Source organism: Cajanus cajan, chromosome 4 (genome assembly GCF_000230855.2).
Source record: "Cajanus cajan strain Asha chromosome 4, NIPB_CcT2T_4, whole genome shotgun sequence".
Classification (NCBI taxonomy): Eukaryota; Viridiplantae; Streptophyta; class Magnoliopsida; order Fabales; family Fabaceae; genus Cajanus; species Cajanus cajan.
In genome coordinates, this window is record NC_138520.1 from 69,274,923 (window position 1) to 69,288,186 (window position 13,264).

The following is a 13,264-nucleotide window of genomic DNA, read 5'->3' on the forward strand; positions in this document are numbered from 1 at the left end:
ATAAATTAGAATAAATGCTTTTTGGGTAAATTTTTTTAAAAAAAATATTATTTCAGTAAAAAATTCGAAAGAGAAAAGAACAAGGAGTAAGAGTTAAAATAAGAGAATGAAAGAGAAACAGGAGAGAAAAAGATGTAAAGAAAGAGAGGAAAAAAGATATATAAGATATTACACTATTAATCAAAGTTTTGTATCAATTAGTTATACCTATGCGTGTTTTGTGATAATTTCATGAATAAATAGAAATTTTCTATATTGTAGAACTTTACGCAAATTAAGAAACATTAAAGACCCAAACTTAAAGCATTTTTCAACTTCATTATTTACGCGAGACTTTGAAAAAACTAAAAATTTCTTCTTATTTATTTAACCTCTCTTTTTTAAGGTTGTTTTTACCCATTTTTTCTCTTACTTAATCCTCTATATATCATGGTTTTCTTTAACTAGTTTTTTTTTTCTTTTTCTTTTTCGCAACAGATACATTTGCTAACATGACTTTTATTTATGCAATAATATTCTGTTTTATTATCAAGAAGTATATCTCCATCCAATATGAAATAATTGTTTATAAAAATTTGACTGATACTAAATAAATAGATATTTTTTCTCAACTTAGTTAGCAATATATAACTCTTCTAATTTATTTTTAACAAAATAATTTTTTATCAAATTTTTATAAACACAATAATTAATTAAATTAACATGATATTTTAATCTATAAGTAACATTGTTGAGATGTAAATAAAGTCCCTCATTCTTAAAATAAGAGAATGTACATGAATTTATATATATACAATTGTTTCTATTTGTTAGAGACCTTTTAGATAATGTTAAAAATAAAATCATAAAGACTTAGATTTAATATAGACAATAATTTACTAATATAGATATATGTGTATATGTAAAATGTCCAAATGCAAAATATATATATATATATATATATATATATATATATATATATATATTCTTTAGAAGAAACAAGATAAATACATATGAATGAGAAGTTTGTATTTTTTCAGTCTTATCATTATTTAGATGAGAAAAATGTCTTAAAAGTATATATTTAATGTTCCTTAAATTGTGCGAAGATGCAAATGATAGAAAAATTCAAATAAATGAATAGTACTACTATATTCCATTTACCAAACAGATTAATAAATGTATTGTCATTCATCAATTTTAAATTATAAATGTATATTATTTATTTCGTTTAATATATTTTTATCCCTTCAAATTTCATGACTTTCGTTTAAATTTTCTATTTTTAGAACCTTAAAACTCAGTTCCTGTAATTTTTTTCTCCATTTTTTCATCTCTTAATTTCCTATTTATTTTTTTTAAGTGCCTATATTATTTTTTAAAAAATAAATAGGACCAACTAATAAACCTATAATAATTAGAGATATCAAGTTTTTAATTATGATAATTAAGAATTAACGACAAAAAGGCACTCAAACAGTCAAAATAAAAGACTAACCAAAAAAAGTAATTATATAAATATAATTTTTTTTATATCAGTACATCTTAATGAATATAATTTAATAAAAATTATGTTATAGATGTAAAATTTTACAAAAATCAAATTTCAACATTTTGAAGAAAAAAACCAAATGATCAAAATTATACGATTTCGATAAACATGTTAAATCCACACAAAAAATTATAAAAATTATGAATCAATTTTGGCTGACATTAGAAACTCACTAAATATATCAATTTAATAACAATCTTATGTGTAGAAACCACCTTTGTTTTTAATAAAAGAAAAAAATAGAATTAGAAATAACAATAAGACAATACAAGTAAGAGTGCTACAATTTTTTTTAATTATATAGACCAGCGCAGAAAAAAGGCATTTTATGCCACACTATATTAAAAGAAAATATATTTTCATGAAAAAGAGTAATTTTAAAAAATGTACAATTATTTATGAGTAGTTTTAGAATAAATCAAATAAAAATTAATAAAAATATATAAGATGATGATGATGTAAGAGAAAGTAGTTCTAAGGAGTTTTAAAAAAATAAACAAAGGTTAAAGTATACTCTTTAAGCTTATATATATATATATATATATATATATATATATATATATAAATTTGCAAGTATTCAATGATATTTGTATATATTTATTAAAATATAAATATTTAAATAAATTATAATAATAAAACAAAAATAAAGGTGTAATCCCAAGCGTGTGGTTCAGCGGTAGGGGTTGATCCACGCTTAAGCAAAGTCAGGGGTTCGAATCCTGTCTTGTATATGCAGCCGCGTTAGTGCCTCCAACGTACAAAAATAAAGGTGTATACATTTAAAATATATTTTATATTAAAAATAAATTAAAATATTTTTCTTTATAGATGATTTAGAGAATATAAATGATTTTAATATGTCGGCAATCCCTGTATAAATATCTTACTTTTTGCCTCATCACTTGTCTGTTAATAAATGAATATTATCTATTCATAATAGGTTTTACCAATCTGCGAATATAGCTAGAACCTTAACTTATCTTTTTTATAGTAATTATTTCTAAAAAGTTGCATATTCAATATTAGCTCTGGTTTACAAAAATCTCCCTCTCTCACACACAACCCAACATATCTTAATTAACCAAATTAAGGGAACCTACTTACAGACGTTCATACATAATTAACTCCTCCTAGTCTAAGCATTTTATGTAAAGTGTGGCAAATTAAAGCTCAGTCAATATTAACAAAAGTAGAGATTTTTAGATATCTCAATTATATATATATTATCATTTTTCTCTTCCAAATGGTGTTAAATATGATTTAAGGTATCTTATACTTTATTAATAAATAATAATAATAAAGAGAATCAAATTTAAATATTTTTTTATCTATACCAACTCTTAACTATTAAATCCATCCATTTTCACTTGTTTTCTCTTGCTCATTATATACATATTAAAAGGAGTAATAATAACAATAATATTTCTTTATTTTGGCACCAACTCTTACAAAAACTTATTTTATGATTACATCATCCTTGGCCCAAATTCAAAGCTTCATCCCAAAACATACCTTGCACTCACATGATATCACTAGGGGAGTGTCAAGTGTGTTTGTTTTTGGAGAGAGAAACATACGTTTTTGTTGAATATGAGTTCACAATCACAAGAGGAAAATGAGGACAAAAGAAGAAAACTGAACCAGTTTTTAGGATACTAGTAAACAATACTTTGTATATCTCATGTTTTTCTTGATGCAAACAACTAAATTTGGAGGTTAATCATTTTTCTCCCTTGCGTGCCTTTTAAGCCTTCCTCTTTCCTATTAATTCCCCTCATTAAATTACTATAGCCACACCAAAACAAACTCATACCTTCAAATACCACCATTTATGTTCTTCTCTCCTCCTATTCACTCTCATAAAATCTTAACCCTATAACCTAATTATTCCATACCCTTCATCAATGGATAGCGAAAGTAGTGATAATAACAGTGGTAGTAGTAATGGTGGTGGTAGACACTCTAGTAGTCCTTGTGGTGCTTGCAAGTTTTTGAGAAGGAGATGTGCACCAAGTTGTATCTTTGCTCCATATTTTGATACGGAGCAAGGTACAGCCCGCTTTGCGGCCGTGCATAAAGTTTTTGGGGCTAGTAATGTGTCGAAGCTCCTTTTCAACATTCCTGCTAATAGAAGGCTTGATGCAGTCATCACCATTTGCTATGAAGCTCAATCAAGACTTAGAGATCCTATTTATGGTTGTGTTGCTCACATATTTGCCCTCCAACAACAGGTAATTAAGGATTCATTATTGATTTATGATTATAACTTTTGATAAATTCATGATTTAACATGTTTTATATAACATAAACGGAGATCTTGTTGCATATCTATTATATTTATGGTTTGATTGTTTGCTTTTAATTTGGCTATCTTGAATATTAATTTTAATTTCTTATCCCTACACTAACCGTTTGAATCATAGAAATGGTATGCTTTCAAGACTATTTTTTTCCTCGACTACATAATGAGTATCATAATTACAAATTTAGAAAGTGGTCAGATTATGGGTGTGAAGTTTATTTTCAGACTATTTAATTTATTAAAAGAATTGCGAGAAATCGTATATTAAACATTGTATACAACTCATGTAACGTCCCAATATTTTTTTGTTTGTTTGTTAGCCAGTTAAGTCAAAACTGAAATAAGTGTCATTTTACAATGTTCACACATGACTAGGATGTCTTTTTTATAACCACAAAACAAAGAAATAATTTATTATTATTGATGAAGTCGAGACATTTTATGTTTTTATTTTATTTTTTAAAAAAAACTTTAGAAGCAATTTTGTATCGATTATAGCAAGAGAAAAAATAATTATATTGTAATAGAAATGTAATTTATATATACAAATTTTAAAAGACTAAAATGTGAAAACAAAAAATTATACTTCTATTTATTTTTCATAAAACTTTAGAAACAATTTTGTGTCAATTATAGCAATAAATTAAAAGAAAAACAAAAAAGGTAATTGCATGAATAATAAAAAAAATTCATTTGTAATAGAAATGTAACTTTTAGGCACAAATGTTAAAAGACTAAAACATGAAAATAAAAAAACTTTATTGATTTATTTTTATGAAAGTTGTGAAAGATAAAATAATCTCATTAAAAATAAAGATCAAAAGCAGTTGAGGGAGAATATTTTCCTTTTCATATTTTGTTATAAATTATTATTATTATTATTAAAGTTGATTATGATTTTTTTATAATATTATCCACTAATTTAGTAATGACTGATTTCTGTTAAAAAATCTAATTGATCATCTTTAATAAGATCTTCTTTTATAACCAAAAAAAAAGAGTTATTATTATTATTATAATAATAAAATTGATTATAATTTTTTATAATTATATTATTGATATAAAATATTTTCCAATTTTATTGATGAATAATTTTTATTAGAAATATGATTAAATAACATTAGTAGAATATTTGTAACCACAAAACAAAGAAATAAGTTGATGTGATTGTTGTTATTAAAGTTGATTAATCTATAGACTTCAAATGAAACCGTAAGAAAATGAAACCTCTGGAACAGTGGACTTTAATAAAAGTAATACTATCAGTTTAGAAGTTTAAAGGTTGAGATAAACCTCGGGAACAGAACAATCGTTTCTTATTCTAAAAGGGGGTGTCCCTTCCATTAATTCATTACATTGTTCTAGCAATACTGGTTTGTGCCCTTCATATGAAAGATGAACCAAAGTGAGGAATGGGGTAAGAGGAAAATAAGGGTAGCTAGGGCTTGGGAAGCCATGGAACTAAGGACGATATATATATATAGTCTCTAAGTATTTCAATGAAATCAATAACTCATTTCATTTACAAATGATGAGGTATGCTAACTGTTACACAAATGATTAGTCTATGACTATGGTATGGCCATTACTTCCTTGGTTCTTGCAGGTTTTGGGGAGTTGGTCGGTTAGTCCAGGGTTCAGTTAATGAGCACTTTGATAAGGAAAACTAAAATAAATAAATACTTTTGTCCCTGTCTAATTAAAATGACTTTGACAATAAAAATTTGTAGTAACACTCATCCATTGTTCTCTTTAGTATCAAGGTACATAACGGTGTGATCTCTAAAACGTGTAGTGTCATTTGCATTGATTACATAGTTAGATGTATAATTTGGTAATATTTTTTTATATTTTCTTTTATTTTTTTTATTTATTTGTGAAATCACACGTTAATCCACTAACTAACTCTTAGTTTTTTTTTTTCTTTTAAGATCCTAGGGCCTTAAAATAAGGTGTGGTAGAAAAAAAGCTTCTTCCTTTTGCAGTAATCTATCTACCTCGGACTGTTTTTTCTTTTCCTTCTTTTTATCTCAATTTTGGCGTGACACAGTAGGGAAAGAAATAAGTTATAAATAATTTGGGTTCCTTTCTAGCGAGACTAACATAGAATTTTATCGGATAATAAAAAAAATGTTAAAAAGAAAATGTTGTTGGAATTTCTCAAATAGAAAACATTTTTGGCTTTAATTTACGCGTCTATCATGTACTCTAATTAAAGGTTTGATTGTTAATATTCCATTATAATTAGCTAATCCATGTAAGCTCTAGTACATATTTTAGTTATTATTTAAAATGCATTAGTTTTCATAGAGTGTATTATTTATCGACCAATAAAAAATATTATTATTAATATAAATTTTAAGACAAATTTGTAAAAATTAATAAATTTGACATAAATGATAATTTGTGATGATTAATGATTGTTGATCCAATTAATACTATAATTGATCCTCAAGTCTCAAAGTTTGTATAAAATTATTTTATATTATAGTATTTTTTCTTTTTTAATATTGTTTTAAATATTTTTTTAGTCTTTGAATAATACATTTCTTTTTGTTTTTGGTCTCTAAAATTCTTTTTCTTAACTTTTAGTTCTTATAAATATTTGTTTTTTGTTTTTAATCACTGTGATAACTTTTTTCATTGTTTTGGATGATGTGTCAAATAGTGATGGACCTACCCACATTTGACAATGTACAAATAGATCCACTTACTTTAATTAAATTAATAATAGGTTAAATTTTTACATTTTTCACCCATATTTTTATATTAAACTCATTGATAATTATTTTTTATATTTATATTTTGCTTTTCTTTGTATATGATAATTATTATCATTAATTTTTATTTCTACTAAAAAGTTATCTTCACTAACTCTGAATATTAGATCTATCATAGATGTCAAACATTAAGTGCTGTATTAAATTAATTTAATTTCATATATATTTTTCAAAAATAACCTCATCTCTCTTTTAGCCAAAACCATCCTCCAAAATTTCCCTCACCGGGTAAGTAAAATGAAGAAGAAAAAAAAAAGAAGAAACATTTAATTTATTATGATTCAAGGATTTATTTTAAATAATAACAATTAATCACCAATGTATTAACATTTTTTTTTTATTTCATTGTTCTACACAGGCGGCGAACTTGCAAGCAGAACTCTCTTACTTGCATGGCCACCTTGCTCAAATGGAGGTATCCCACCCACCACCCACTCCTCCGCCGCAGCAGGCGGCGGCACCACCGGTTTTCTCAATGGCTGACCTACCGGCCACCACCATGGCGGCTGCAATACCGGTGACCTATGACTTGTCATCACTTTTTGAGCCAATGGGCCAATCTTCATGGGCCATGCAACAGAGGGGCATGGACCCACGTCACTTCATGGGTGGTGGTGCTCCATCAACCACAACCACTCAGTCTCCTCCAACAGCTCCTTCAAGCTCCAATGCATCACCATCTCTATCACTTTCTAAGTGATCAAACCTCAAACATCTTTTTTTCTTGCTTTATAAACTATCATCTGATATTTCTCATCCTTATTCGGTTAAACTAGCTAGACTAGCAATTATTATGATGGGATCTTAAATTTTCAAACATGTTTCAATATATTAGCAACTGTTTATTTTAATAATTGTGATTATGTATGTCGTTGCTCTTTCCTTGGTGATTTCTTTAAGCATTGTTTTTTGGGAAGAAGAAAAAACATGGTAGATTTAATATAGAGTCTTACGGATACAAATTAATAATGTTTTTGCGAACTTCTAAATTTGTATTTAAAGAGACTTATATATGTATTACTTGCTATATATATTTCGAATATCTTATGTGAGTGTGTGTTGATGGTGTAATATGTAACTCAATAATAAGTCATGAATCGTGGAAAGAGGAGGATATATATATGAATATATATGAGATCACATCATGGTTATTCATCGTCACGGTTGAGGGTTTTTTGATGTTTACATCCCATTTTTAAAAACTCTTTGTATAGTTTTGGAAAACCTTTGAAAACAAATTAAAGTGTTTGATCACTACTAGAATTTCTCTTACTACATGCGATTTTTCTTGCGAATTTTTATAAAAAATTCGCAAGAAACGTTTTTCCTACAAATTTTTCTGCAAAATTTTATCTGCAGATAATACCTTCGTCGATAATATATTTTTGCGAATTTTAAAATTCGCAAGAAATTTTCCTACAAAATTTCTTGCGAAAAACAAATTTTTCTTTGCAGGAAACTAAATTTTCCTACGAAATTTCTTGCAAAAATTTTTTGTAGGAAAGTTACCTTCGTCGATAATATATTTTTGCGAATTTTAAAATTCGCAAGAAATTTTTCTACAAAATTTCTTGCGAAAAACAAATTTTTCTTTGCAGGAAACTAAATTTTCCTACGAAATTTCTTGCAAAAAAATTTTGCAGGAAAGTTTCCTGCAAAAAAACATTTGCAGGAAAGTTTCTTGCGAATTTTTCACAAGAAATTCTGCAAGAATATTTTTTACAAAAAAAATTACTATAAATTCTATCAATAATTCTTTAACTTTTAAATGCTCACAATGAATTCATCTGAAGCATTTGTTTCCACGCCTCCAACATGTGATACATAATCTTTTAAATTTTAAGATTGTTGTAGATTATAAACCTAACACTCAACCATACAAATCAACTTGTAAGGTAAGTGTTGTCTCAAACTTATATACTCTTTAATTATTTTATTTTCAATCGATGTGGGACTTGAAGTTTTTTTAAAATATTAAACTTATAAATTTAAATATTTTTTTTAGTTTTCCTGCAGATTAAAATTTGTAGGAAAATCCGCAGGAAAAGTTACCTGTAAATTTTTTCTACCATTCAGTAAACATTACTTGCGAATTTATTTTTGCAAGAAAATCTGCAAGAAACAAAATAAAATTCTTACAATATGTTCTGCAAATTTTTACCATGGAAATTCTTTTTTATGATTATTAAAATTGTAGCAAAATTTGTAAGAAATATCTGTAAATTATTTTTCGCAAATAAATTTGTAAAAAATTTCTGCGAATATTTTTTTCAGGAAAACTCGCAAAAAAATTTTGCGAATATTTTTTTGCAGAAAAATTCGCAAGAAAATGATACTTTTCTAGTAGTGGATTCATGGATTGAAAATTTATTTATGAAAATATGAATTTGGAAATGTGGTATTTTTATGTTTGCTTGGAATTTTTTCAAAAAATATTTATAGGTATTGTTTATTTTAGGCTTTTTGACCGGTTTAAATTAAAAAAAGAATTAGAAAAGAAAGTATTTAAATAATAATTAATTTATCAGAATGAATAATTTCTTTTTAACATTATACAAATAAAATGTCTGGTCCTAGACGTTTTTGCTGCAAACGAAAAAAATAAAGAGAATGTTGAAATTAAGCCCCAAACGTTTTGTATTGTTTATATAAAAATCACTTAGGCCCTCAGGCTTTTTGTGTTGGAAAGCTTTACAGCAAAAAATGCGCGAGTCTTCAAGCGTTTTTTATTTATTAATATTTTAAAAAATTACAAAACGCTTAGAGGAATAAACGTTTTGTGTTTAATGAAAAAAACAAAAAAAAATAGTATCTTTCCAAATGCATATTTAAGCGAGGACAGGAGTTCGAATCCTGCCTTGTGTATGTAGTCGTGTTAAATCTTGGAGCTAGTTACAAGAAGATTAGTTACCGTTATTAGTGGTGGATACTCCAGGGACGAAAAAAAAATATGCATGTTTGGGAGCGAAATTCATTCGCGGAAGAAATCCACCAACCATTTAGTCAAGCAACAAACGTACTCCATGATATCCAATGCATGAGTATAGATGAAAATGAACATTATTGAATTAGCTTATGTAAACCCTTATAAATCATGGTCTTAAGGTTTTATAAAGATAAATAAAGCACATTATGTAATTTTACTTACTATGTCCAGTGATGATATTGTTCTTAAATACAAAATTATTACTAGGATTAGTAGGATGAAAATAAGTTAGAACAAATAAGATTTTGAATATACATATCAAATTAACTTTATAAAATAAAAGTTTAAGTTTAATCTATTATTTATAATAAGTTTTTTTTTATAAATTTGGTCTAACATTTTTAAAAGTCTATTTTGCATTAACAATGTTGAGTAAAACAATAAATTTAATTTTAAATAAATCAACAATTTGTATGATAAAAAAGTTTACTCTATTATTATTAAAATTTAGAGTTTAAAATAAAAATAAAAAACTAATTATTAGAATTTTTAAATATTTTCAGTATTCCACTTGAAGTATTTTAAATAACTAATTATGAAAATAAAAAGAAAAAAACATGATAAGTGAGGATAAAAAAAAGACACAAAATGTTAAGTGATCTAATTTAAATTTTTTAAACAAAATAAATTTAATATTAAATACAAAAAATTAAATTAATATTTTTGTCATATCAATATAAAAGACTAACATAATTAAAAAAAAAATTGTAAATATAAGAACTAGAAAGACCCCTTTTAAAATATAAAAACTACATAAAAGCATAAAAACTAAAAATTAAAAACTTCTACTTTAAATTATAAAAATTAAAAAATAAAATAAGTGAAACTATTAAAACTAAAATATATTTTAACCTTTAAAGAAGTACTCAATGATAAGAAGCACCGCACCTTAGCATTGCTTTGAAAGTAAAAAATATTATTTGATAACACACCCAAATCCCACATACTTCATTTCATTGGCATCCTACATTGCAAGATAGTTTAAGTAAGATGAAAGGATGTAAATAGTCCATGACTTTTAAGGAGAAAACTTACCTAGAGTTTTTGGTTAGTATTGTTCTCTAATCAAGATTAAAATTTTGCTTCAATAATATACATAAAAATATATTAATAAAACTTATATTAAATATAAATTCATAATATCGTGTTATAATCTCGATTCTAATAAAAAATAGTATGAATTTCATGTAAGAAACTCTTCATAAGTTTTATCCTAAAAGACAAACGCACTTACATTGTCAATATTCCAAGGGTTCATGAATTATGAGCTTACAACCATTCTTCAACTCCACATAAGGTAGTCAATGACCTTAGATGTTGAGGAAGCTCAGATAAATTACTACATCTTTCGATGACCAGATGTTGAAGACAAGGCATTGCACCTTCCTCTATTATCCACTCATCCATGTATATTCCCCTCACATCAAACACTTGGACCTGCAGGAATTTTCCAGCGTCCATCTCAAGGTCACATTCTGGAGAGTCAAATTTGTTTCCCGAAATTAGTTTCAAATAGCGTGTTCATGAAAAAGTGTTTTCCCACGTTGAATGATAGTTTCAATATTATCTTGGTAAGATTTGATGGAAATGCGTTGGAGTGTGAAAGTTGTGCCATGTCAAACTGTATGTTTAGGCTCTGAAGATTGCTTCAAGGGCGTAGACTAGGCAATTCTTCCAAAAAATGAGATCGAGAATGATGTCGATACAAGTGACTAGAGTTAATTTTCTCAACCTATTGGAAACGTTACTTTTTTCAGCAAAGGGTTGGAGATTTTCCATTCTCTCTCTACTTGCTTTTGGTAACTCATACGCAACTAAACAATGATGTTTCAGTCGCTTCAGCTTCCAAATTCCACTAGATATTTTTCGTGTCCAATTTACACACAGAGTTTCTAGATTCCAAAGGTAGCTTATAAAGAATCTGGAAGGTCCCCAGAGCTTATTTTCAAGTATCTTAGATGGATCAGTCTTCAAATTTCTAGGTAGTGAAAAAAAACTTAAATCTTTAGAGTGTAGCACACGAGCCAACTTGAAGCTTTCCATAGTGTAATCTATGCTCGTTTTAGGAAAGATGAACACAGAACGAATGAACCACTTGTTAAATATGTTTGCAGAAATAGGAGAGGGTGGTTGACAGTGAAAGTGTAGAAACCGAGACGGCGGACGCAAGTTGAATGAACCTGAAACCTGAAACACTGAACAATTACGTTAGTAAAATTCTCCCGAGACGTGTGATGGCACTGACCAGGATACAACAGGGTCGTCTCAGTAATGAGGAGCAGAACTGGCAGGTTAAGTTTTTGAGAACTCAGAGAGAGAGAGTGAGGGAAAAGCATTCGGGGCTGATAATTAAAATGACGTGCCCGTATGTATAGAGCCTCAGAAACCCTAATAGGATCTGACTGTTAAGGAAATTAACCCGAATAAATTAAGAGAATAAATCTGTATAATTAAAAAAAACTAATCCGATTTTTTAGTGATAAGATTTGATCGGTTTTCAAAACAGAATCAAGTTTGAATTTTGAAATGGAAAAACGGTCATATTCGGATAAGGTTTCTTTAATTAATTTTAAGAAAAATTTAATGTAATAAAAAATAAAAATATTTCCGGATTTGATTATCGCAAGCGCAGGGAGGGGCAAATCGAGAGATTTGAACTACAATGGACTCACAAGGCCCATTCTCACGTGTGCGAGCCCACTACCCATTGCTTGCCTCTTTGGAAGCTTAAGGAGCACTTTAATATATAAAAGGCTCTACATATAGGTGGACCAAGCAATGTGGGACTATTTCCTTTTGAAATATCACATATATGTGCAACAATCCCCCACATATTTCGAAAGAAAATACTTTAAATTTAATTACATTAAAAGAGAGATAGAAAAATAAACTGAGTTCTCATATTGGTTGTAATACATTGGACCTAGTATAGCAAGCTATATGAACCAGTCCTAGATTGATAATGCTTAACATACAATGAGATTGGTGTAGCAAGCTATATGAACCAATGCACTTGATGTATATTAGTGGTTTTATCAATCATATTACAGCCCCACAATTCACTGCCGTTATCGTTGTTTTGCGCTACTAGGCCATGCACGTGCCCGATATTCATGAGTGTTTTAGAGATCTTGCCAAGATCTCATGCAAGTGGCCCCACTTGACACTCATATAGGTGATTTCATCAAGTGCATGCTGCAAATCATACACCACCCATAAGGGATATGAAAATCATTAAAAGTTTTATAATGTGTCAAGCTTTCTCATCATAAAATTTGACAATAAAACTTACCCTCTCAGTAATGCAGCTCTAGCACTTTCTCATATTTAAGGAAGGGACAAAAATGTAATTTTAGTGCTAGCAGAACTAACAAGTAACTTGTTCTTACCCATATGAACCCTATTCATGGGATCTCCAATCACAAAGGTTGGGTTACCATTACTTGTTTGTTTTCAATTGGCTTTAGTCCCATTCCTCTCGATGTTTCATAAATCATTTTTCTCCCTAGGGGTTTTGTTAGAGGATCTGCTGTGACACCCTCTATCCCATTATTAATATACAACAAATGTAACAATAAAATATTTCTTTTCTTCTTATTGGGTAAATAAAATTTTTCATAGTTGACAAATATTTCAGATATCACAAGGTAGAAGATTCACATTCG

The 13,264-nt window shown here is 27.7% G+C and overlaps 1 protein-coding gene across 1 annotated transcript; it reads left to right on the plus strand.

Annotated features, from left to right (window-relative positions):
* Positions 1-3,212: 3,212 nt before the first annotated feature.
* On the plus strand, positions 3,213-9,996 carry LOC109803060 (LOB domain-containing protein 18). The gene is made up of 2 exons (XM_083073320.1): positions 3,213-3,762; positions 6,972-9,996. The coding sequence occupies exons 1-2, from the start codon at positions 3,436-3,438 to the stop codon at positions 7,311-7,313; spliced, it is 669 nt and encodes a 222-aa protein (XP_082929446.1). The 5' UTR covers positions 3,213-3,435; the 3' UTR covers positions 7,314-9,996.
* The last annotated feature ends 3,268 nt before the right edge of the window (positions 9,997-13,264 follow it).

Coding starts and splice junctions, on each gene's coding strand:
- LOC109803060 (XM_083073320.1), top strand. CDS start 3,436: ATGGATAGCGAAAGTAGTGATAATAACAGTGGTAGTAGTAATGGTGGT. Junction 3,763..6,971: donor TATTTGCCCTCCAACAACAG/GTAATTAAGGAT, acceptor TGTTCTACACAG/GCGGCGAACTTGCAAGCAGA.